This window comes from Heteronotia binoei, chromosome 1 (assembly GCF_032191835.1).
Source record: "Heteronotia binoei isolate CCM8104 ecotype False Entrance Well chromosome 1, APGP_CSIRO_Hbin_v1, whole genome shotgun sequence".
In the NCBI taxonomy this organism is placed as follows: domain Eukaryota; kingdom Metazoa; phylum Chordata; class Lepidosauria; order Squamata; family Gekkonidae; genus Heteronotia; species Heteronotia binoei.
Window position 1 is genome coordinate 109,376,140 of NC_083223.1, and position 22,079 is coordinate 109,398,218.

Sequence of the window (22,079 nt, forward strand, 5' to 3'; positions counted from 1 at the left end):
GAATGCAACATCAGCGTTCCTGAAGACTATTTACACACACACAACTTAAACGCTGCCATTAGAGCTTAAATCAATTTGCATTTATAAATCTCCCCAGAACTCTTTGCAAATCTTGATAGGGAATATTTTCTTTGGATTTACATTTAATGTTTGCCAGATATACAACATTTGGCATTGGATTTGATACCTGATTCTATTTTATTTGTGTTGACATGTTGATAAATATCTAGTATTTGATCATTTAAAATATATTTCATTTTTAATGCATTTAATAGCTTGAGTGACAGTTTGTGACATCTGCTGCACAGTAATATCTAGTATTCGACAGAGAACAAGGAATGGTATGTAATATTTGATAATATTTAACACTTGTTATCTTACACAATTTCATTTTAGCCACTTTAAAAATTAAAACAATCAGCAGTTGCCAACAAAACATCTGAATTTCAAATTGTGAGGTAAACTTTTGCACCCAGAGCTCAAGCTCTAATTTTGCATTTCAATATTTCCAGATTTTGAATATTTGTTTCAATTCTGCTATGGCAGAAGTTACTGTGCAAGGGAATGAGGTGCTTTCTTCTTGCTATAACTAACAATGGGAATGCAATACCTGCACTTGAAATTCTGCATTGCTAGACTGATGCAATATATTCCTCTCATAAGCTGCAGTGTCAATGGCAGAAAGCAGTGATGAGAATGAGAAAAGACCTAGTGACCAATACGTGATTAAAGAAGCAAAAGCTAAGGTGTGTTTGAGGCCTATAACCATCATTTCCTAAAGTATTAGTCTATAACCCAGTCAGCATCAATTTTTAAAGTAGACCGTAAGACAAAGAACAATGTTTAAATTCACCAATTTGCTGTTTGGAGAGCAGGGAAATAGTTCCCTCTTGCATATATCTTTTCCTCTTGTCCACTCTCCTATACCTTTCAACAAATTACACTTGCTTAGTATTAGTTCAGAGAACTTTCAGTACTTTGAAGCCTGCTCACACTTAAAACTGTTGCTGAATTATGTGAGAAACCTTGTGTTTATAATGGCAGTTGGCTAGCCAAAAATGACTTCCAAAATGAAGGCTGGTGTTTGTTTTCTCACAGGCTGGAATGCAAGTTTGTTTGTTTGTCACCCCCAGAAGATTTAGAAAAACCACTTTAAAATGTAAGGAGCATTGTGTAATTGTGCAAAATTCACTATCAAATCTAGCAGATGCATATGATTGCACAAAATAGCAGACAAGGAAGACACAAAATCTATTATCTCCACCTACACATAAGATGAATGTCTCCTTTCAGATAGTTTTGTGCTTGCTAAGTCTGACTGCAATCTTTTGTCCCCTCTTCAGAGTGCAACACCTTAAACTGCTTGTTTCCCTCTCCGGAGTGAAACACCATGCACAGACCCGGTTTCTGGAGCTCTGCTTCTGGTGAGGCTCCCCAGATGGCTCTCTAGTATAAACTTTTGCAGCCAGCAGCTGGTTAAATCAACATCGGCTCATCACTAGCCTATGGTAACTTAATGAAACTGACACAATCCATACTAAATGAATGTATCACTTCCCTACGGCGAGACGTTTCTGGATAAATTCCTATTCAGGGCTCTTTCATGTAACCACCAACTTTTAAAAAGTTAGGTTCTTCCATCAACCACTTTGAGTCTCAGCACCCGCTCTGCCTTTCTCCTTTTTCCATACCGTCTGCTTCTTCAGTATCCTCCGTCTTTTCTCCTCCCTACTCCTCGGCAGCCCCTCCTCTCACTCCTCCTTTTCCCCTCCTCCCTCACAGTTAGTGGCTTGAAAACTTTTTAAAAGCTCCCACATCGTTTCAAGTTAGGAAAAAAAGGAGGGTGTCTTTTTTTTTTTAAACAAGTTCTCAGCACTTTTCTTTCAGGAAAAGGGGAAGGAAAGACAGGGGAAAACAAAAGAGCAGGAGACTTTTAAAGTTTAAATAGGCATGTCTGAGTGCCTGAAGTAGTTCTTGCATTTGAGTTTTAACCCCCTGAGGAACAGAAGCACTTGTTTTACCTTCTTCACTGCTGACTAGCAAGGTAAGGATGGGGATTTTTTTCCACTTTTGAATTATCTCCAAGTAAATCTTTTTCAGAAAATTGCAGTTATCTCTAACTTGAACACTAAAAGTATATTTTAACATAATTTTAGGTTTTTCAGTCACAAGTACTGTTACTGTGGATGGCTTGTTTGTTTTTTGTACAATTTAAGCATGTATTCAGGAAACTTTATTTTTCAACTGATTGAGTTGCTTAGCTTCCACTATGTAGAATATAATTTATTAGGTTTTCTTTTTATATGCCAAGCAAGCTTGTTTAATTGAAGCTCTTTTTTAAAAATAACAATAGAATTCTTTTTCCATAGAGAAGAAATGTTCCACTTTAGGAAAAGCTAATCAAGGCACACTTCAATGGTACGTTGGAATCCCTCATTCTGAAAAAGATCACAGAAGTTCATAACAACTTCCAGCATGAATACATACACACATTTTGCTTTCATATGGAAATCCTGACTGGTGTTTAATAGTTCTTACAAAGCAAAGTCTTTAATTGGTTGCTTTGTTCAGACACTGCTTCTGATGCAGTTGCTACTAATCGGGTGACTTTCACGTGGCCTTTCTGAACTTTTTCCTCCTTTTTTTGATAATAAGTTCAGGCCTTTGTTGGTGATTCTTAAGCCCTTCTATGACTAGTTACCCTGAATTAGCAAACCTAGATGTCGCTTGTGAAGCATGAAAGAATCTGATGCCTCTCACCATGCTTACAATGCCTGTGAAAACTTTGGGTTGCTTGTTGACTGAGTTTGTCTGACTTTGTGTTCCTGACTGTGTCAATGTCCATTTCTTTCCATCTTATTCAAAAACACATAATTTAGGTTTGGAATGCTGGTTTTCTTTAGAAGGCACAGACAAGTCTCTCAGATTCCTTTATTGATTTCTTATAGTTATTGTTGACTAGGGTTCTTGCCAGAAATTAAGGGTAAGGGAGAGGGGAATGCAGGAGGATTCAGTGGGAAATCTTTTTGGAAAATAACACCCATTTTCTTTTTATTGGACAACCTTAATGTTCCAAGCTCAGTCTAACCTTTCATCCAGGTTCCGTCCCAGTATGCTTGGCTAGTCCTATGGTCTGGAGCACCGAGTTTTAGAAAAAGAAGAATGTTCATAGAGAGCTCTGTTATAGCCAGAAGGTCAGGCAGTGGAAGAACATATCTCTCTGATTTCAGCATGTGTTTGCATCTGGGGAGGGGGAGGGAATGGCTTGCCCTGGTCTTTCGTTCAGCCATATTAACATCTGGAGTTCAGAAGCCTCCAGACTTTGAAATGTTTACTGCAGTATTTGCCGGAAAAAAGAACCCTTCAAAGTTAAACACTGGCACTGACCCATGATACCTATCTGGAATACTAATAGGAGAAGAGTGAACAGAGTTCAAATGAGGAAAGGAAAAAAATAAAATGGAATTGATCAACAACAAAAAATAACTGTACATCATGCCAATCATAGGGGAGCAGGAAACATATAGAACAAACATTATTAAGTTTTGCAGAACTCCCATATGCAAAACCACTTTACAATTTCTCTAGGATCCCTATTCTCTTTTTTGGTTTGGCAAGTAAAACTTAACTTGAGCAAGGAAATGAGGTTTGAAGCCAACTCAGTTGCATCTAAGGAATGTTTGATCAACAAGTAGTTTTTACAATGATCAGTGTAATACTTTGTACTAAGTGAATCTAAGAATTGCAAATGAAATAAGTCCCACAAAGCTCAGTGCTGTATTTAGAATCTCTATATGTCATACAACTCAAAATTCATTGATCTATCCAGTGGAAAATAATTCCCTTACCTATCTTGAAAAGTAAGCTGTGTTTGGTTTTACACTCAAATGCTTGTTGGGGTTGAGTAGAAAAGCCCCTGGATAGATGATAGCTGCTTGTTGCTGAGTACACTTCTGACTGAACAAATAACATTGGCCCTCTGAAGCATGTTTTAGCTAGTCTTTCTGCTACCTTCCATGTAGGCATTTTAAGTGCTATTCATTGGCCTTAATGTTAACTTGACTACAGGTTCCAATTGGAGTAGTTTTTCCTGCTTTTCTTACCATCTGATGGCCTTGCTTATGGCAAATTGTATGCTTATGCCTTCCGTAGTCTTTAAGGTGTCAGGACTCTGTCAATCTTATCTTTTTGTAAAAGAGTGTAAAGTAAAATTTGTCTGCCCTTAATTATGGCAGACATACATTAGGGGCCAAGGATTGGGCATTCAGATATCAAAAGAGTTTGCCTTTCCCATTTCCCCATACACTAATTCAGGGCCTCAGTTCAGCCCCTTTAGCCCCTTGGTTCTCCACTATTCTCTTTGACAGTAAATTCATAGCTTTACCAGGTAGAAGTAAAGGTTTGAGGAAGAGCTTAGTTGAAAACGCAATTCTGGATTCTTCTTTTTTTTAAAAAAAAGCAATTTAAGTAACAGAATATTTAAGATGACCTTATTGCTTACATCTGAAATTCCCTGCTAGTTTTCTCAATAAACTTTAGATTTCTTCTCACAAGACCTTTTGTTTTGCATCCACATTTGTCCTCGAGTCCTAAATCATCTGCTTATTCCTCTTCTTACCTGCTATATGTTATGTTTCTGTTATTCCCTGGAAAATGTCCAAAGTAACACATGCTTAAATATTGCTCAAATTCTGACAGGAGGCTTTAGTTTTACAGGCTTTTCCTTCAGAATTTTATGTGAAGACTTAGATAAGTGTTCTTGCCTAATTGCAATAGGCATATGCAACTCCACAATACAATCCCATAGGACTCTACAGAAAATGCTTACCTATAACTTTCTGACATGGCACTCTGTTTCCATAGACACAATGGAGGAGTGGGGCTGCCTGAAAAACATGAGACACATAATGTACAGCACAGCTTGCTTTTTAAATTTCTCCATTTTCCCAGTTGTGACTTGCAGGTCAATTTTTTCTTGCACATGGTAATCTGAAAACGACAATAAAATAACACTTGTTCCTGCCTGCCCATGTTTGATGACAGGCTCTCTTTTTATCAAGACACACTGTGAAGGACAGCTCCATTATCAGATTGAACCCATTGTTTTATCATACCTCACTCCAAAAGATTATTTATATAAGGTGCTTCAGAATTCAGAACCCACCCAAGCTGTTTGAATGCATATTCCTTTCTGTATTTGGCTTTCACTGTAGCTAGCATACATGCCTTTGAAGAAGGAAAATACACAAGGACATTATACAAGTTATATGGCCTGCTATAGCCTATGTAATTTTGCTTTGCCCTCCTTCTAGATGTGTTAATTGTTATTGTCAGCCAAGTTAAGAACTGACTAAACATTCAGTATGGCATCATTGAATATGAAACAGTCTGTACTGGTACTTTGGTTGCCAGGTCCCCACTGTTCACCGGCAGTGGGTGGAGGGGAAGAGGTTTGCCAGCTTCAGGTTGAAAAACTCCTGGAGATTTGGGAGTGGAGCCTGGGGAGGACAGGAAACGCAGTGGGATACAATGCCAAACAGTTCAACCTCCTAATAAGCATTTGCTTTGTCCAGGGGAACTGATCTGTGTAGTTTGGAGATGAGCTGTAATTCCAGGGCATCCCCAGATCCCACATGAAAATTGACATCCCTAAGTCCCTGACAGCCTCTCCTCATATCACAGGGAACAGTCCAGGGTTAGTAGTATTTCCACTTGGCTTGTCAGAATGAGAGAAAATTTGTCTCAGAAGGAGAAGGAACGCTGCATTTTCCATAGAAGATTCTTTCAGTCATTTTTGTACAAACCAGAACACAGAACCTGAAGCACATGAAACTTCTGTAGTTTGACTGGGTAACTGTGTTGGTCTGCAGTGGAACAGCTTTGTTTTAGTCCAGTAACACCTTAAAGATCAAAAGATTTTCAGGGTATAAGCTTTTGAGAGTTAAAGCTCCTTCTGTAGAAGCTCATGCAAATGTTCTTTGCCCACTAGACAGAGTACTACAAACACAATGAGCAGAACAAGATTCTACATCTGTATCTCCTGCATTGTGATGGTGGTTCCAATAATTTATTTTTGCAAACAATTGGGTGTCTGAATTGTAGGCATGTTTATTTGGAAATAGCGAAGTCCCATTGGTTATTCTGAAGGTCTCTTCCAAACAAATGACCTCCTTCCATCCCCTGCCAGTGGCCCGAGGGGACCTGGCAACCCTAATCAGTTCTGAGGTCATTTTCACATAGTATAAATGTGAAACAGTTGAAGGCTTCCTTTGACCACACAATGGATAGGCTAGGATGTGCCAGCTGTGATGCCAATGCAATGACACAAAACATGACTTTGTGCCACTACTGTGGTAAAAATCTTTAAGCATCATAGATGCATAGATACATTTGTCAGTCTAAATGCTGGGGATCAGAGTGTCTTTTTAACATTAAATGTTCCACATAAAGTTGAATACAGAGATTCATATTATTCCATTACTTATACTTGGTACAAGAAGACATGCAAAAATCACCACTGATACAATATTCTTTCAGATCAGTTTTTTGAAAACAAAACTATCACATCATGGCAAAAATGTTCCCTGCAATTTCAGGTTTCCAAATCTATAAACAGCATGTCATTCAGATCAATGGGGAGGGATGGTGGCTCATTGGTAGAGCATCTGCTTGGGAAGCAGAAGGTCCCAGGTTCAATCCCTGGCATCTCCAAAAAAGGGTCCAGGCAAATAGGTGTGAAAAGCCTCAGCTTGAGACCCCGGAGAGCCGCTGCCAGTCTGAGAAGACAATACTGACTTTGATGGACCAAAGGTCTGATTCAGTATAAGGCAGCTTCATATGTTCATATGTTCATTCGAGCCTACTGAATCCCTTTAACATTCATGGCTCAAGAAGCAATGCAATTAAGCAACTTGTTGAAACAAGTTGTGCAGCACAAACTGATATGTTTTTTTCTCTGAAGTAAATCTTACTATATTATGTGGAGCTTACTTCTTGGTAAGCAGGCACAGTATTTCAGCAGTACTCCCAAGCAAGCAGTCATAAAGGTTGCTGCTTGGGCTCCTGTCTTGTTCTATTGGTTATCTATCAGCTGTATTTATAATAGTTCTCTAATAGAAATATTTCCAGGGTTAACAAAAATATAATTATGGGAAGAAATGAACCACACAGTCATTCAGTTGCATAATCTTTGTCCAAATGCCCAGCTTTATATGAAGTTTGACTCTAGCTGAGGGACATCAGTTATCTGGAATTAACGTGTACTTTCTTCATCCAGAGACTGCATTAGGTTATTACTCGCATGTGTGAAACAGCTGCCACAGATCAAATGTCAAATGTCATCAAATGTTTTCAGATCACTTGATGATTTTGAACATTAAAAAAATTGACATTCAGCTGTAAGTTACTGTAGTGGTGAGTTGTCCAGTCATGAGTATACATTTATGAGTCATTCCTAAGTCACCTTGATTTCCATGACATAAGCATTCAAACAAGTATAGTTAAGACCATAGCCAGTCGTTTAAGCATACTTATTCAGAGATTCCTGAAAATTAAGAGAGTTATTTCCAGGTAAACATGTTTAGCACGTAAGTGTCAGCATAGGGCTTTCTGTAGCATATAAGTAATAAAACGTAGGGCAAAATAAATCAGAATATTAAAAGATTTCTTTAATATTGGAGGTCTGGGCAGATTAGAATACCGTATATGAGCGTTTTAAGCTGTGTAAAATAAACAGTTGAGTCCTTGTATATTATGCTCCCACATAAGCATATAAAGAAGCAGCACTGAAACACTTAAAATCTACTTTAGAAGGTGCTAAAAGTTCAATTATTATCTACTTGTATTTAAGATCAATATATTAGTTGATTTCCCTGATGCCATAAAATGTTGTCATTCAAATAAACACATACTCACTAATGAAAAAGATAGTATTTCAAGTCTGGGCTCATTAAAACCATATTTCTTTAACATATACTATGCATTGGTAAAGCTAAGAATGCTTTGTGAATTATTTTTAAAAGGATATATTTGTTTCTTAGAACTGTATGAATAATTCAAGCAAGGAATGCTTCCTCCTGAAATAAATATAGCCAAGTGATAATGAATTTTGCTTGCTAAAAGAAATTTAAAAATTGATGCTAAATTGAAAAGAAATATTGCTGATGTGGAATTATACAGATAAGGTTTGGTGTATATCTTCTTATATTAATGGAACAGAGTGGAATGTAATTAAAAGCAAATAATCTGAAACTCCTCAGGAATAATACTTCCTTTGTTTTCAATCATACTTTCAATCTGAAATAATATAATACTGTAAAGAAATCCACTGAGCCTGGAGGGAATTTTGATAATGGCATGGCATATTTTAAAATCATCAGCAAAGCATTTAATGAAATCAAGAAGCTATTACTTGAGATGGAAGGTTCCCCTCTCCCCCTCAGATAGGGCACAGAGAAAGGTAACTTTTCAGAGAAAAATAACTTTCAATTTTATTCCTTGTGGCTTTAAAATCTTCCTGATATTCACATACAATTTTGCCTAGCAATGAGAATTGTTCTTTGGGGTGTAACTAGGGCTTTTTTGTAGCATGAACTCCTCTGCATATTAGGCCACACACCCCTGATGTAGTCAATCCTCCAATAGCTTACAGGGCTCTTACTACAGGGCCTACTGTAAGCTCCAGGAGGATTGGCTATATCAGGGGTATATGGCCTAATATGCAAAGGAGTTCCTGCTATAAAAAAAGCCTTGGATGTAACTATGGTTGTGGAAAGTGTCATCAAGTTGCAGACAGCTTATGGTGACTCTGTAAGGTATTCAAGGCAAAAGACAAAGAGAGGTGTTTGCCATTGCCTGCCTCTGCATAGCAACCCTGGTCTTTCTTGGTGGTCTCCCATACAAGTACTAAAAAGGGCTGACCCTGCTTAGCTGGTGATAGTTGATGGGATCAAGCTAGCCTGAGCCATTCCAGGTCAGGGCAAATGTAACTTTACAGGAACATAATGGTATGTGGGTGGGAGGGGGACATTTAGCACCCTAGGTTACAGTCTAATTTCTCCAATCATTTGTTTTGGAGAGTGAAGATTCTGATATCAGGCACAAACACTCAATACTTTAAAAGTCAAAAAACCTGCAACAAATATCTGTTTAGGCAGGGAGATCACCAAAGTCCACTATGCACATAATACAGTGTTATATGGGAGAGTTTGTGGGCTAGAGCCATGGACTTCATCAGACTTCATGATCTAAAGACATTTTGATGTTCTCACAGTCATACTTGGGGACCATAGGTCTGTAGAAGAATATGTGCATTACATGAAGTAAGACTGCCAATCTCCAGGTGGGTCCTGGAGATCTCCCAGAATTAAAATTGATCTCCAGATGACAGAGATCAGTCCCCCTGGATAAAACAGTTGTTTTGGAGGGTGGACACATAACCCATTCTTCTCTGGCACTGTCCCCAAATCTGAACTTTCAAACATGGTTTTGGCCACCCTGTGAAAAGGTCCAAGGTTCCATCCTTAGGAACTCAGGCAGCAAGACTTAAAAAGAAAAAATGCCTGAGCAAAGAGTATGCTGCTTAATATGACGGGTTTCTAGACAAATGTAGCTAACTTTTCATTCTAATGCCCTAGTGACATTAAGAGTATATTCAAGAAGACAGGAACTGACAATATTTTACTGGTACTATTTTACTGACTCAGAACAGATTAAGAGCTTGCCTTGCTGTTTGAAAAGCAGGTTGGCATGGTGGCCAGGCACTAAGGTCATCAACTCTGGTTTGGGGAAATTTCTGGAAGTTGGGTGGTGCCTTGGGAAGATGGTGTTTGGGGAAAGGAGGAAGCTCATTAGGGAAGCAATATCACTCTAGTACAATTTTTCATAGAGTTTATCATATACCACAGAGTCTCTCATTTGAAATTGCCTTTCATCCAGAGGAATTGTTTTTTGTAATCTGGAAAAAAGGGGTAACTCTAGCAGAACCCCAGGTTCTACCAGGAGGTTGGCAACCTTACCAGGCATGCCTTCTGCATCTAATTCACCAACTCTTTTGTTACCTAGACTCAATCTACCCTTGCTGATCCATGCTTCTGTAGCCTCATGGCTGGATTACTGCAACAGGCTCTACACATGGCTGTCCTTCAAGACAACCTGGAAACAACAACTAGTTCAGAATATGGCAGCCTAACCAGGGCCTTTTTTGAGCAGGAATGCACAGGATTCTCTGGCTTGGTGCCAGAGAGTGTGGCCTAATATTCAAATGAGGTCCTGCTGAGCTTTTTCTACAAAAAGCCCAATGTAAAACAATGGTGATGTCAGGGAGTGTGGCCTAATATGTAAATGAGTTCCTGCTGGGCTTTTTCTACAAAGAAAGCTCTGAGCCTAACTATTTTGAGTTGCTAGTCACTGTGAACATATGTTGCCCATTTTGAAACAGCTACATTGGCTACCACTGCCAGTCTGTTTTGAAGTTCACTTCAAGGTGCTGATTATCTTTAAATCTTGTCATGACCTGGGACTAAAATATTTAAACTAAGGATCATTTCCTTCCATATGTCCTTGTGTACCAACAATGGTCTTTGGTGGTCTGTCCAGCATCAACCAGAGTGTGACCTCCTGTTCTATGGAGCTCCCCCACCTTGGGAATTTTTAGGAGGACCTGGAAGGTGTTTGCTTATTAGAGGTTTAGAGGAGATTTGAATGATCTTTAAGGTGAGGGAGAGATTTATTTGTTGTTTCATTTTGGTTTTAACTGGAAATGTTTTAAATCTGTTGTTATAAGACACCTTGAACCATGAGGAGAAACAGGTTATAAATGTTTTAATAAATAAAAGACACTATGACACCTAATATCCTCTACCACCTAGAATATTAGTTCAAACCTAGAAAGACTGGGTTTGAATCACTTTTCAGTGCAGAGTTGCCAGCTCCCTGTGGGTGAATCCTCGGTTTCAGGGGCTCCTCTCTGCTGCAGACCAGCTGGCTAGTGGGGAAAGACCACCCCCTAAACAGGGCAGGGTTGCCAGGTCCAACTCAGAAAATATCTGGGGACTGGGGGGGTGGAGCCAGGAGACCTTCCCATTTCGTAAAATAAATAAAAACAGTGCAGTTCCCTGTCAATACAGTTTTTATTTTCTTGTCCCCCAGCAGTTGCATTTCCATTAAATGAAAGCACACACACACACATAGTCACAAAGCAGCTAAAATAAACAGTTTGCAAGCACACACTTTTGTGATTTCACTGGGGCAATTTATTTGCGGGAGTTACTGAATGTAACCATCTGCTGTATTTCAACCAACTTCTTCAGACTAACCAAAAAACAACAGGAGAGCAGCCTAGGTGGTGGAGTTTCCCTCCATCCTAGGTAACTCGATTTTACTATGCACATTTCTGAAATCAATGCAAAACAAACAGAGCACCTGTACTGGCTTCCCTTCCTTTCTCACATGGTTCACACACTCACTGGGAAGAGCCACATGGCTTTGCTTGTTTGCCTCATCCATGCAGCTTTCCTCCTGCTGAGATTTAATGGCGCACACGCAGTCCAAAATACAAATGGTTTGAAAGGTTCTTTTAAACCTGCTTAGGTTTAAAGGCACATCCTGGCTGTTGGGGCAGAGCTTCCTCCACCAGCTATTTGGCTGGCAGCAGGGAGGAGCCTGCAAAAACTGGAGGATCCCCCACCAGGACCTGGGGGCTGGCAAGCCTAAAATAGGAACAGTGCATGGTCAATTTAACCATAGAGTTTGCCCCAAAACCAGAGCATCCCTTGCATGATGTCCCTAATGTGATGTCACTTCCAGGTGATGTCATTGCATTGGACAACATCCCTGCCCACATTGCACAACATCTCTGTCCACCCCCAGAATGCCCCCCAAATCCCCCTGTCAGACAGACAAGGGGACCTGGCAACCCTAATTCAGTACTGTACAATTTACTGTCTAGGCTTGCCACTCCCCAGGTCCCAACAGGCCAGGATCCACTGGTTTTGCAGGCAGCTGGCTGGTGGGGGGAAGCCCCACCTCAATAGCCACCATGTGTCTTTAAATCTGTGCAGGTTTAAAATAAGCCTGCAAACTACCTGTATTTTGGACTGTATATATGTCTTTAAATCCTGTGATTAGGGAGACCAAGAGGAAAGCTGATTGGGCAGGGTGAAAGGAAGAGAAACGAGCAGAGCCCCCCTGTGAGTTTTGAGGAAAACTCTACCCCTTGGGTTGCTCTACTTTCATTTTCCTGTTAGTCTGAAGAAATTGGTTGAAGTACAGCAGATGGTTATATTCAGCAACTCCAGTGAGTAAATTGCCCCAGTGAGATTACAAAAGTGTGTGCTTGCAAACTGGGTTTATTTTAGCAGTTTTGTGTGTGTGTGTGTGTTTACTTTCATTTAATGGAAGTGCAGCCAGCTGCTGGGGTGAGGAAATGAAGACTATATTCAGGGAAACTGCACTGCTGTATTTTTTATTTATTTTAGGGAACAGGAAAGTCTCCTGGCTCCACCCCAATGTCCCCAGGTATTTTCTGAGCTGTACCTGGCAACCCTATTACTGTCTCTTATTTTCAATTCTCGGTTTGAGAATGATAATACTAGCCTACTTAGGACTGGTTAAAAGAAATATTTTGGGGGTTAGGGGAAGGCAATATTCGAATATATAGCTAAAATATGATTTTATAGTTTTAAAAGATAGATTCATTTGGCTATTGTTAAATCTAGGAAAAACCAATGATTAATTGATGTGCATGCTAAACTCTTTCTAGTGGTTAACCTAGATTTGTTTTCTAGAAGCAACTATCCCAAGATTTTTCTTCATAGAAATTTTATCATCTAGATTCCATATGTTCTCATAGTGATACTTAACACCCATGTTTAACTGGAGTTTAGATTTGTAGCCTTCCTTCCTTCCTTCCTTTCTTCCTCCAGAATTCTTTTTTTTTTAGTCTAGAATATTTGTTCCTGGGGTTTTCTCCCAATTTTTGGTAAATTGATAATCTTGACTATTTCACATTATTGATATTAAAATAGCCACAGGGGAGTTTTAAAGTAATCTAAAAGCAATAATGTCCACAATGTCTGTGTGTGTTTTAAAAAATAAAAAGCAAAATCTTCCAGATATGTATAAATTCAGATTGAAAGCTCTGCAAGATCTAGAAGTGCCTAAGTGTGAGAGTTTGTGCTCCAAATAGTGATTCCAGTAGAAATAGTCTAACAGACTTTCATTTTGATTTCTACTATGTTTCAGAAGCACCAGTTTGTTTGCTAAAAGCGTTCTGGCCATGGAATGTATTGCACTTCAAATAATTTGTTTTCACAAGGATTTCACCATGTAGTAACTATAATAGTCATAACATGCTGCCCAACCACACTTTAATATGCTTATTATTTAATATTTATTTTATTTTATTCATGCTGTGAATTGCCCTGAGCCCACTGTAGGATAGGGTGGTATATAAGTGCAATAAATAACTAGATATTTATTTATATTTATCTCCATTCATAATAGGTTAGACAAGAATTACGTAGGCTACTAATCCAAAATCAATCGTGAGACTGTGCAATAAGAAGGGTCTCAGTACTCAATACTCATATTTTTAACAAGACCAAGGAGTGAGTGTTTAAGCTGAAGTCATATTGATGAATATGGTAGAATTTTTTTTTTACCTAGCAACAGTTAATACAATTAAATGTCACCATATCTTACAGTTCACGTGTTAGGTGTGATAACTGTGCAGGCAGTCACATTACTTTATCTGTCTTTCTTTTATGTTTGTAGGTAACAGCCAGTGAAGATGGGTGACTGGAGTGCTTTAGGAAGGCTTCTTGACAAAGTCCAAGCCTATTCTACAGCAGGAGGGAAGGTGTGGCTGTCTGTGCTTTTCATTTTCAGAATCTTGCTACTAGGGACAGCAGTGGAGTCTGCCTGGGGAGATGAGCAATCAGCGTTCCGATGCAACACGCAACAGCCAGGTTGTGAGAATGTTTGCTATGACAAATCCTTTCCAATCTCTCATGTGAGGTTCTGGGTTCTGCAGTTCATTTTTGTGTCTGTGCCAACCCTCCTGTACTTAGCACATGTATTCTATGTGATGCGGAAAGAAGAAAAACTTAATAGGAAAGAAGAAGAGCTCAAGCTTGTCCAGAGTGAGGGTGTTAATGTAGATATGCCCCTCAAACAAATAGAAATTAAGAAATTCAAGTATGGGATTGAAGAACATGGCAAGGTCAAAATGCGTGGAGGACTGCTCCGTACCTACATCATCAGCATCATCTTCAAATCTATCTTTGAGGTGGCTTTCTTGCTCATACAGTGGTACATCTATGGGTTTACCCTGCAGGCCATTTACACTTGTGAACGAGTGCCATGCCCACACAAGGTGGATTGCTTCCTGTCTCGTCCCACAGAAAAAACCATCTTCATTATCTTCATGCTGGTGGTGTCTTTAGTCTCTCTCTCCTTGAACATCATTGAAATTTTTTATGTCACCTTTAAGAGCGTTAAGGATCGCATGAAGACAAAAAATGATCCTTTCTCTCCTAACAGCGGTTTGAGTCCCTCCAAGGAATGTGGATCCCCCAAATATGCCTATTTCAATGGTTGTTCCTCTCCAACTGCCCCTTTGTCACCCATGTCTCCACCTGGATACAAACTTGTCACTGGTGACAGGAACAATTCCTCTTCTTGTCGTAATTACAATAAGCAAGCCAGTGAACAGAACTGGGCAAATTATAGTGCTGAACAGAACAGGATTGGACAGGCCGGGAGCACCATCTCCAACTCGCATGCCCAGCCATTTGAATTTGCCGATGACCCCCAGAACAGTAAGAAAATGGGTTCAGGACACGAGCTACAACCTCTCACTGTTGTGGACCAAAGGCCACCAAGCAGAGCTAGTAGTCGAGCCAGCAGCAGACCTCGACCTGATGATCTGGAAATCTAATCCTTTGTAGCCACAGTACTTATCACAACTATGCTATGAAATGCATTAGAAGATGCACATATGATTTTCATGCGGTTCCATTGGAGGTGGTACTTAACAGTCTCAGTCAGGAGATTTTAACAAACATAAAAAAAGAACTTGGGGGATTTTTTTTTTAGTGGGAAGCTGGGGTGGTGTGGGGAAGTACAGCACATGTTGGTATTTAAAGTAGCTGATTTTAAAACGTTTAAATGCTAATTTCTAAAAAAACTTAGTCAACACTACATTAGGGGGATTGGGGTTGTTATTTGCTTTAGAAAGATTATAAATGAGTAGGTATGTGTGTGTGTTTATAATATGCTGATTTTTCTGAAGAGTTTTGTTTTTGTTATACTAAAAACAAAAGTTAAACTGATTTTTTTTTATCAAGATGAAATGGAGATGGTATTCTTTTACTGAAAACTGACAGTCTTACATCAGATTCTGATGATTTTCCTGTTAGAACATTCCATTGTTAAAATTTGCACTTTGAAGGAAAACTTCCTGGTATGACCTGGTCAGTGTCTATATAATTATGCAAGTATAATCTGTTTCCTTGAAATCAGTCAACTACATTTCAGACAAGGCCCACCTGGCATACTTTGGCCATGTTCGCCTTATGATTCAAACAGATCTAATTCAGGGTGTAGAGTGGAGTTTTTGTTCCTGTGCCATTGTTTTACCACCTCAGTGTCCTGCTGATCACATACAGCCTTCACCAATTGCTAGGAAACCGTTTGTCAGGTATGGTGTGAAGCTGGACAATCAAGCCATTTTTATTTAATGTTATCACCTACATAGATTATTTGTCCACAGTTAAGTTCCACTATTATTAGTGGGGTTGAACACTGGTTGGAGTTATAGTCACTGGGTACAATCCAGGATGATTAAATTTGCTGGAAATTACTTACTCCTATCAGAGTCTCTCATGCATTGGGATGCATGCACAGATTTCTGTTCATAAGAACCATATCATTTACTTCAATACTTATAAAAGTGTACAGCTCTACATCCTCAGGAGTGTGAAACACCCACTACGTACAATGAGATTTTCCTATACGTTTGGACATCTGTATTCATAGCACATTACTAGACTAGGCCCAGCATATGAATCAAAGGACAGGTATACATGGAGTTGAGAATGTATTAGTGAATGGCTTAGTCTTCCATGAATACACACACATTAATGTGTCATTGTGATGTTTACATTAAACAATTCTAATAAATAAATCTTTTACCCATTTTTAACAATTGAAACCATATTTTTATATATTCCATAGCAGATGCTATAAACTTGTAAGTATATAAATTTGTAAGATCCCACATTTTTTAAAAAATTTCCCTATCAGTTCCAAAAAATAGTTAGTGTTCCTCAAATTAAGAAGGAAAGAATCTACTAGGTTACCTAGTCCATTTCTCTGACTTTTAATGACTTATGCTTGAATAACATAAATGGTAGTACTGTGGTGATGGTGGCAATGGTAGCCTGCCGATAATGTGAGAGACTTGGGGATAATTTACACAACCACGTTTATCTTGGAGTAATTTCAGTTATCATGTGATTGCTCAAGGGTATGAAAAGATCATCATGGATTATACATCAAGAACTGAACAAAAAAACCTCCACTTGATAACTGCTGCCTCAGAGGATTGTGTGAATAGGACCCTAAAACAACTGCTTTGAGCTGTACAAATAATACATGTCTATGTCAGTTTTATGGTAACAAGCACTTCGTGAGTGTTGTTCACATACAGATTAGCTCAACTATAACATGATGGTCTAATTCCTTCTCAGTGACAATTTTGATATTTTGCACATAAATTTTGGGTAATGCAAGTGAGGCTGAAAGAGTACAATTCTAATTTATTTGAAATATATGCTGAAATACACAATTTCAACCACAGTGCCTTTTACTTCAACACAGTTCAACCAGGAACACAGCCTGGTTTCATTTTGCAGCAGCACAGACTTAGGGATCTTATAATATGTTGTACTAAGTAATTTTTGACATTCCATGTTAAAACTATTGTCAAGCTCATTGATTGCATGTATGCCGCCATAGTCCATCAAATCACTTTTTCTGGAGAACAAACTTTAGTCAATAAAGTTTTAATTTAGTATAAATTGGCTTGCCAATAGTCAGTTTGTGTGTCTGTGTAACTTTCCCATCATAGTATTTAAAAAAGCCAAATTAGGCTGTTTCGGCAATGGTATTCCCTGTACTACAGAAGCATAACATGTGAATTGTGGTTCTCAACTGAAGCCAATGCTTGTGGAAAAGAGCAGAGTTCCATGGCTCTGCACCAGTTTCCTGGGAAGTTCTATGCTCCTATGCTTCCAGGGAAGTTCTATACTACCAGGCGGAGAAATTTTGTACAACCCTCTATTGCTCACATACACCAAAGCACAACTTTGCCCCCCAAATGGAAGGAAGAGATGGACACAAGGGTTTGGGTAACTAAAGGGCCACTTTCTTTATTACATTAACACAAGGGCTATAACATAACAGGCAGCATGGCAAGGCCAGGGGACAAAATACCCCTTCCCTGCCGCATGACGGGCAAGCCACCCTGCCCCAAGGTATAGCCAAAATACATGGTTTGTACCCGGGCGGCCTAGCAAAGGTTATGCCCTGGAGTTCCAACCCTCAGCCGCATGGCTAATGGGTGAATCAATCCATGCAAACCCAAGGAAGTCCGCTTCATCCCTCAACTGTCCCACACGGTCCAAGAATGAATTAGCGAGACCCCGTACCCCAAAACTGAGGTGCTACAGGTGCTCACCAAGCTGCATAATGAAAGTTTAGGCCAAAACCCAGCCAAATTAAAAAGTGACTGACCTATTTAACCAGCCACACCCCAGCCAATTCCACATTCCCTTCTACAAGCAGTGTGAGGTAGGTGAAAAACACCACTTCCTACAGCCAAAACAAGTGTCAAAAACATTCCTACCCGGTCTCCTAAAACAGAGCAACCAGCAGTTGCCCACATTGCATCAAGGGCAGGAGGAAGGGCCAAGCACAAGGCAAAGAATGAGAGGAGGGAGTGGAGCCCGCCTCTAGGGTGTGCCTGCTCCGCCCCACCTCTGATGATGCCCTGCCCGCTGCTCCTCCTTGCGAAGAAGCAAAACGGCCCCCAGACGCAAAGCTGTGCATCCTGCCTCTGGATGGGAGCTTCATTGCCCCCCCAGAGAGAAGGAAGAGATGGACACAAGGGTTTGGGTAACTAAAGGGCCACTTTCTTTATTACATTAACACAAGGGCTATGACATAACAGGCAGCACGGCAGGGCCAGGGAATGAAATACCCCCACTCCTGCCACATGACAGGCGAGCCACCCTGCCCCTAGGTATAGCCAAAATACATGGCTCGTACCTGGGTGGTCTAGCAAAGGTTATGCCCTGGAGTTCCAACCCCTAGCCACACGGCTAACAGGCAAATCAATCCATGCAAACCCAAGGCAATCCGCTTCATCACTCAACTGTCCCGAACGGTCCAGGAATGATTTAGTGAGACCCCGTGCCCCAAACCTGAGGTGCTACAGGTGCTCACTGAGCTGCATAACGGAAGTTTAGGCCAAAACCCAGACACCACAAGGCCAAGCTTCTGCTTACGCAGCTGTGCCAACTAAACGCCCAACACTTCCTTAAGCCTAAGTTTCAAGTCCTCTAAAAAGGCATCATTACCTTTGTCTGAAAGATGTACGCCATCACTTCTGTATAAATCTGTGCAATAAGCCCAGATCCCAGGGTGAGGAAGAAAGTGGCCCAACCCCCCCTCGAGGGCTCTTTTAAGTTCTAAATTGGCTTTGCAGTGAGCTTTCTCAATCGCCTGTGGGTCCCAAGACGCATGCTATACCCGGCGTGGGATCATGGCCGACCACATGATCAAAGCCTGCGGCCAATGCCTCTTGATGACTCTAAAGTCATCTTTGGCCTGCAACACAAGGGCTTTTCCCTTGAGCAGGCCTAAATCATTACCACCCAGATGTATCACCACAACATGTGACGGCAACACATGCACATCTTCAACCAATGGAGACCCCACCGTCCATGCCATTCAATGGTGGCCCACTTGCTGAGCCCCAGCCAAAGTTCTCCTGGCCCGATGGGCAGCCCAAAACACGAAGCTGTGTCTGCATATGAGGACGCGTCGTCTCTCTCCACGGACCACAGCACCTGAGAAAAGAAGAAACAGTGAATAACATAGTCCCCTAATAACATGCCAATTACTGCAGTGCAAGAGGGCAAACATAGTCCTTTTAGGCCGAGGAACGCCACCTACCATAAGAACATAAGAACATAAGAGAAGCCATGTTAGATCAGGCCAATGGCCCATCCAGTCCAACATTCTGTGTCACACAGCGGCCAAATATATATATATATATATATATATATACACACACACACACACACACACTGTGGCTAATAGCCACTGATGGACCTATGCTCCATATTTTTATCTAACCCCTTCTTGAAGGTGGCTATGCTTGTGGACGCCACCACCTCCTGTGGCAGTGAATTCCACATGTTAATCACCCTTTGGGTGAAGAAGTACTTCCTTTTATCCGTTTTAACCTGTCTGCTCAGCAATTTCATCGAATGCCCACGAGTTCTTGTATTGTGATGCTTCTGATGGAAGGCAGGGAGTACCCCAGTCGTAGATGCTGCTCCAATACGGAAGGAATGGGTACCGAACTTAACTCCCGACAGGCCCAGCATAGCAAGGGCCTTGCACGTCACTGTCCAAAACTGATGTTTCGTCCCTGTGATGGAACAACAGGCTGGCACCCAAACCATGAGCAACCATGTATCGTGTTAAAGCTGCTACGGGATAGATCTCGACATCAGAACAGGAACCCAAACTAATAGTATGCCGTTGATCGGTTTTGGAACGATGAACTGTAACATATACAGACCCGCCAGCCAGACAAATGTCTTAGTCCCTCCCTGAAACGTCCTATTTGAACTGAGCCACCAGCTCACTCACCTGGAGAGCCCCGAAGAATGCCATGAGAGAGGCGGCGTGAAAGAGCAGTGTTTCATACTCCGACACGCACACCTGGCCCCAGACCAATCATAAACCCATAAGAACTGCTAGGGAAATCAGTTGCCTAGGATCCCACCTGGGCCCACCTGGGCCCAACTTCTCTAGACCAAACCTTCCAACATGTTCTTAATGTAGAAGTCATCAGTATTCTCCTGGAAACCCAAAGCCTTACTAACGAAGGCCAACGCAGACAGCCAGCCCTGAATAGGTCGAACTGCTAATCCCCTGCACCTTAAAGATACACTATAGTGGAGTAATTGCTCCACCGGAAGGGGCCATCCTCTTTGGTAACCCACTTTGAACTTTTGAACTAGCATACTGCCCTGTTGTATGATTTTCTGGTACTAGGAGCAATGGCAAGACTTATTGCTCTGCCAGCCTCGACCCGCCAATCATCCATATCCCGGGGGGCATCATTGTCAGAAGAAGATCTGCGTCTGGGGCCAGCTGGCGAAACCTCTGCATCTGTTTGCAGGAGAGAGCGTCAGCCACCCCATTAGCCACTCCAGGCACATGCCTGGTGAAAAATAAAATATTAAGCCTCAGGCAATTGAGAGTGAAGGCCCACACCAGCCTCATCTCCCTGGAGGATTTGGAAGTGAGGGAATTGATAACATGCACCACGGCTAAGTTGTCACACCAAAAGTAGACTGTGTGGTCTGCTAACTCATTCCCCCACAACCAAATGGCTTCCAAGATCGGGAAGAACTCCAAGAAAGTCAAATCTCTGTTCCACCCTGTATCTACCCATTCCTGGGGCCATTCCTCTGCACACCAGTGTCCAAACCCAAGGGACCCCACTGCATCTGATGTAATTTGCAGCTCAGCTTCCAGCTGTAACTCAGCCCTCCAAAAGGAGACACCATTAAAGGAGGTTAAAAAACTTCCATAGTAAAAGGTCCTCCCTCAAGCTGCGTGAAATCCTGATTCAGTGATGTGGCTGGCGTAATCCAGCCATTGCATCACACAATCTCCTCAAAAAGGGGTGACCAGGAGCTACCACCTTACATGAAAAATTTAAGTGACCCACCAACTGCTGCAGCTCCCTCAAGGTCGCCTTTCGCCACAGCAAAAACTGAGCAACCATTTCCTGCACACCTAGAATTTTGTCCCTTGGGAGGCGTGAAGTTTGTTGAAATGAATCAAGTTCAACCCCTGGGAACGTCAATCACTGGGTAGAGCCCTCTGTCTTCTCATGGGCTAAAGGAATGCCCAGCTCCACTGACTGCACTGCAAAGGCCACCATCAAATGGGTGCACTGGTCAGAGCCTAAGGGGCCCACAAACAGTTAATCATCCAGATAATGCACCACATTGCTCAAATGAGCCCAGAGGTGCACCACCCATTCTAAAAAAGAGCTAAAGCGCTCGAAGGCCACACAAGAAACTGAGCACCCCATGGGCAGGGACCTGTCCATATAAAACCACCCTTCAAAATGAAAACCCAGCAATTCAAAATCCAAAGGGTGAACTGGTAGGAGGCGAAAGGCAGACTTTATGTCGCACTTGCCAACTCAGCCCCTACCCCACAACGCCTTACCATCTGCACCGCTTGGTCAAAAGATGTATACTGCACAGTACACAAATTTTCTGGTACGGCGTCATTCACCGATTCCCCATGGGGATAAGATAAATGATGCATCAATCTGAACTCACCTGAGGCCTTTTTAGGCACCTGGCCCAATGGGAAGACCCTCAAGGTACTCACAGGGGGTACGGAAAATGGGCCAATCATCCTACCCTCGGCTAATTCCTTCCCAATTTCTGACGAACTATGTGCTCCGTCCCTATAACCAACTTCAAATTATTGGCTGTAAACGGCTTTCTGGGGCCCTGAAAAGGAATTCTAAACCCAAACTTAAAACCATTTAACAAATAAAGCCGACCTTCATCCCTTGGATAATCATGGAGCCATGCCTCAAGCACTGTTGCCCTTATTGGGCTGGGACCCTTTACCAAATGGCTTATCTGCACCACCCGGACCCTGCTTGCACTGTCCCTGCCTGAATCTACCCCTGGAACAATTCATGAAAGAATGAGACCCCCCACAAAGGGGGCACTCATGTTTGTATGGAC

General features: G+C 41.3%; 1 protein-coding gene across 1 annotated transcript; it reads left to right on the forward strand.

Moving 5' to 3' along the window:
• The first annotated feature begins 1,716 nt into the window (after nt 1–1,716).
• On the forward strand, nt 1,717–17,081 carry GJA1 (gap junction protein alpha 1). The gene is made up of 2 exons (XM_060238722.1): nt 1,717–2,044; nt 13,774–17,081. The coding sequence occupies exon 2, from the start codon at nt 13,790–13,792 to the stop codon at nt 14,936–14,938; it is 1,149 nt and encodes a 382-aa protein (XP_060094705.1). The 5' UTR covers nt 1,717–2,044; nt 13,774–13,789; the 3' UTR covers nt 14,939–17,081.
• The last annotated feature ends 4,998 nt before the right edge of the window (nt 17,082–22,079 follow it).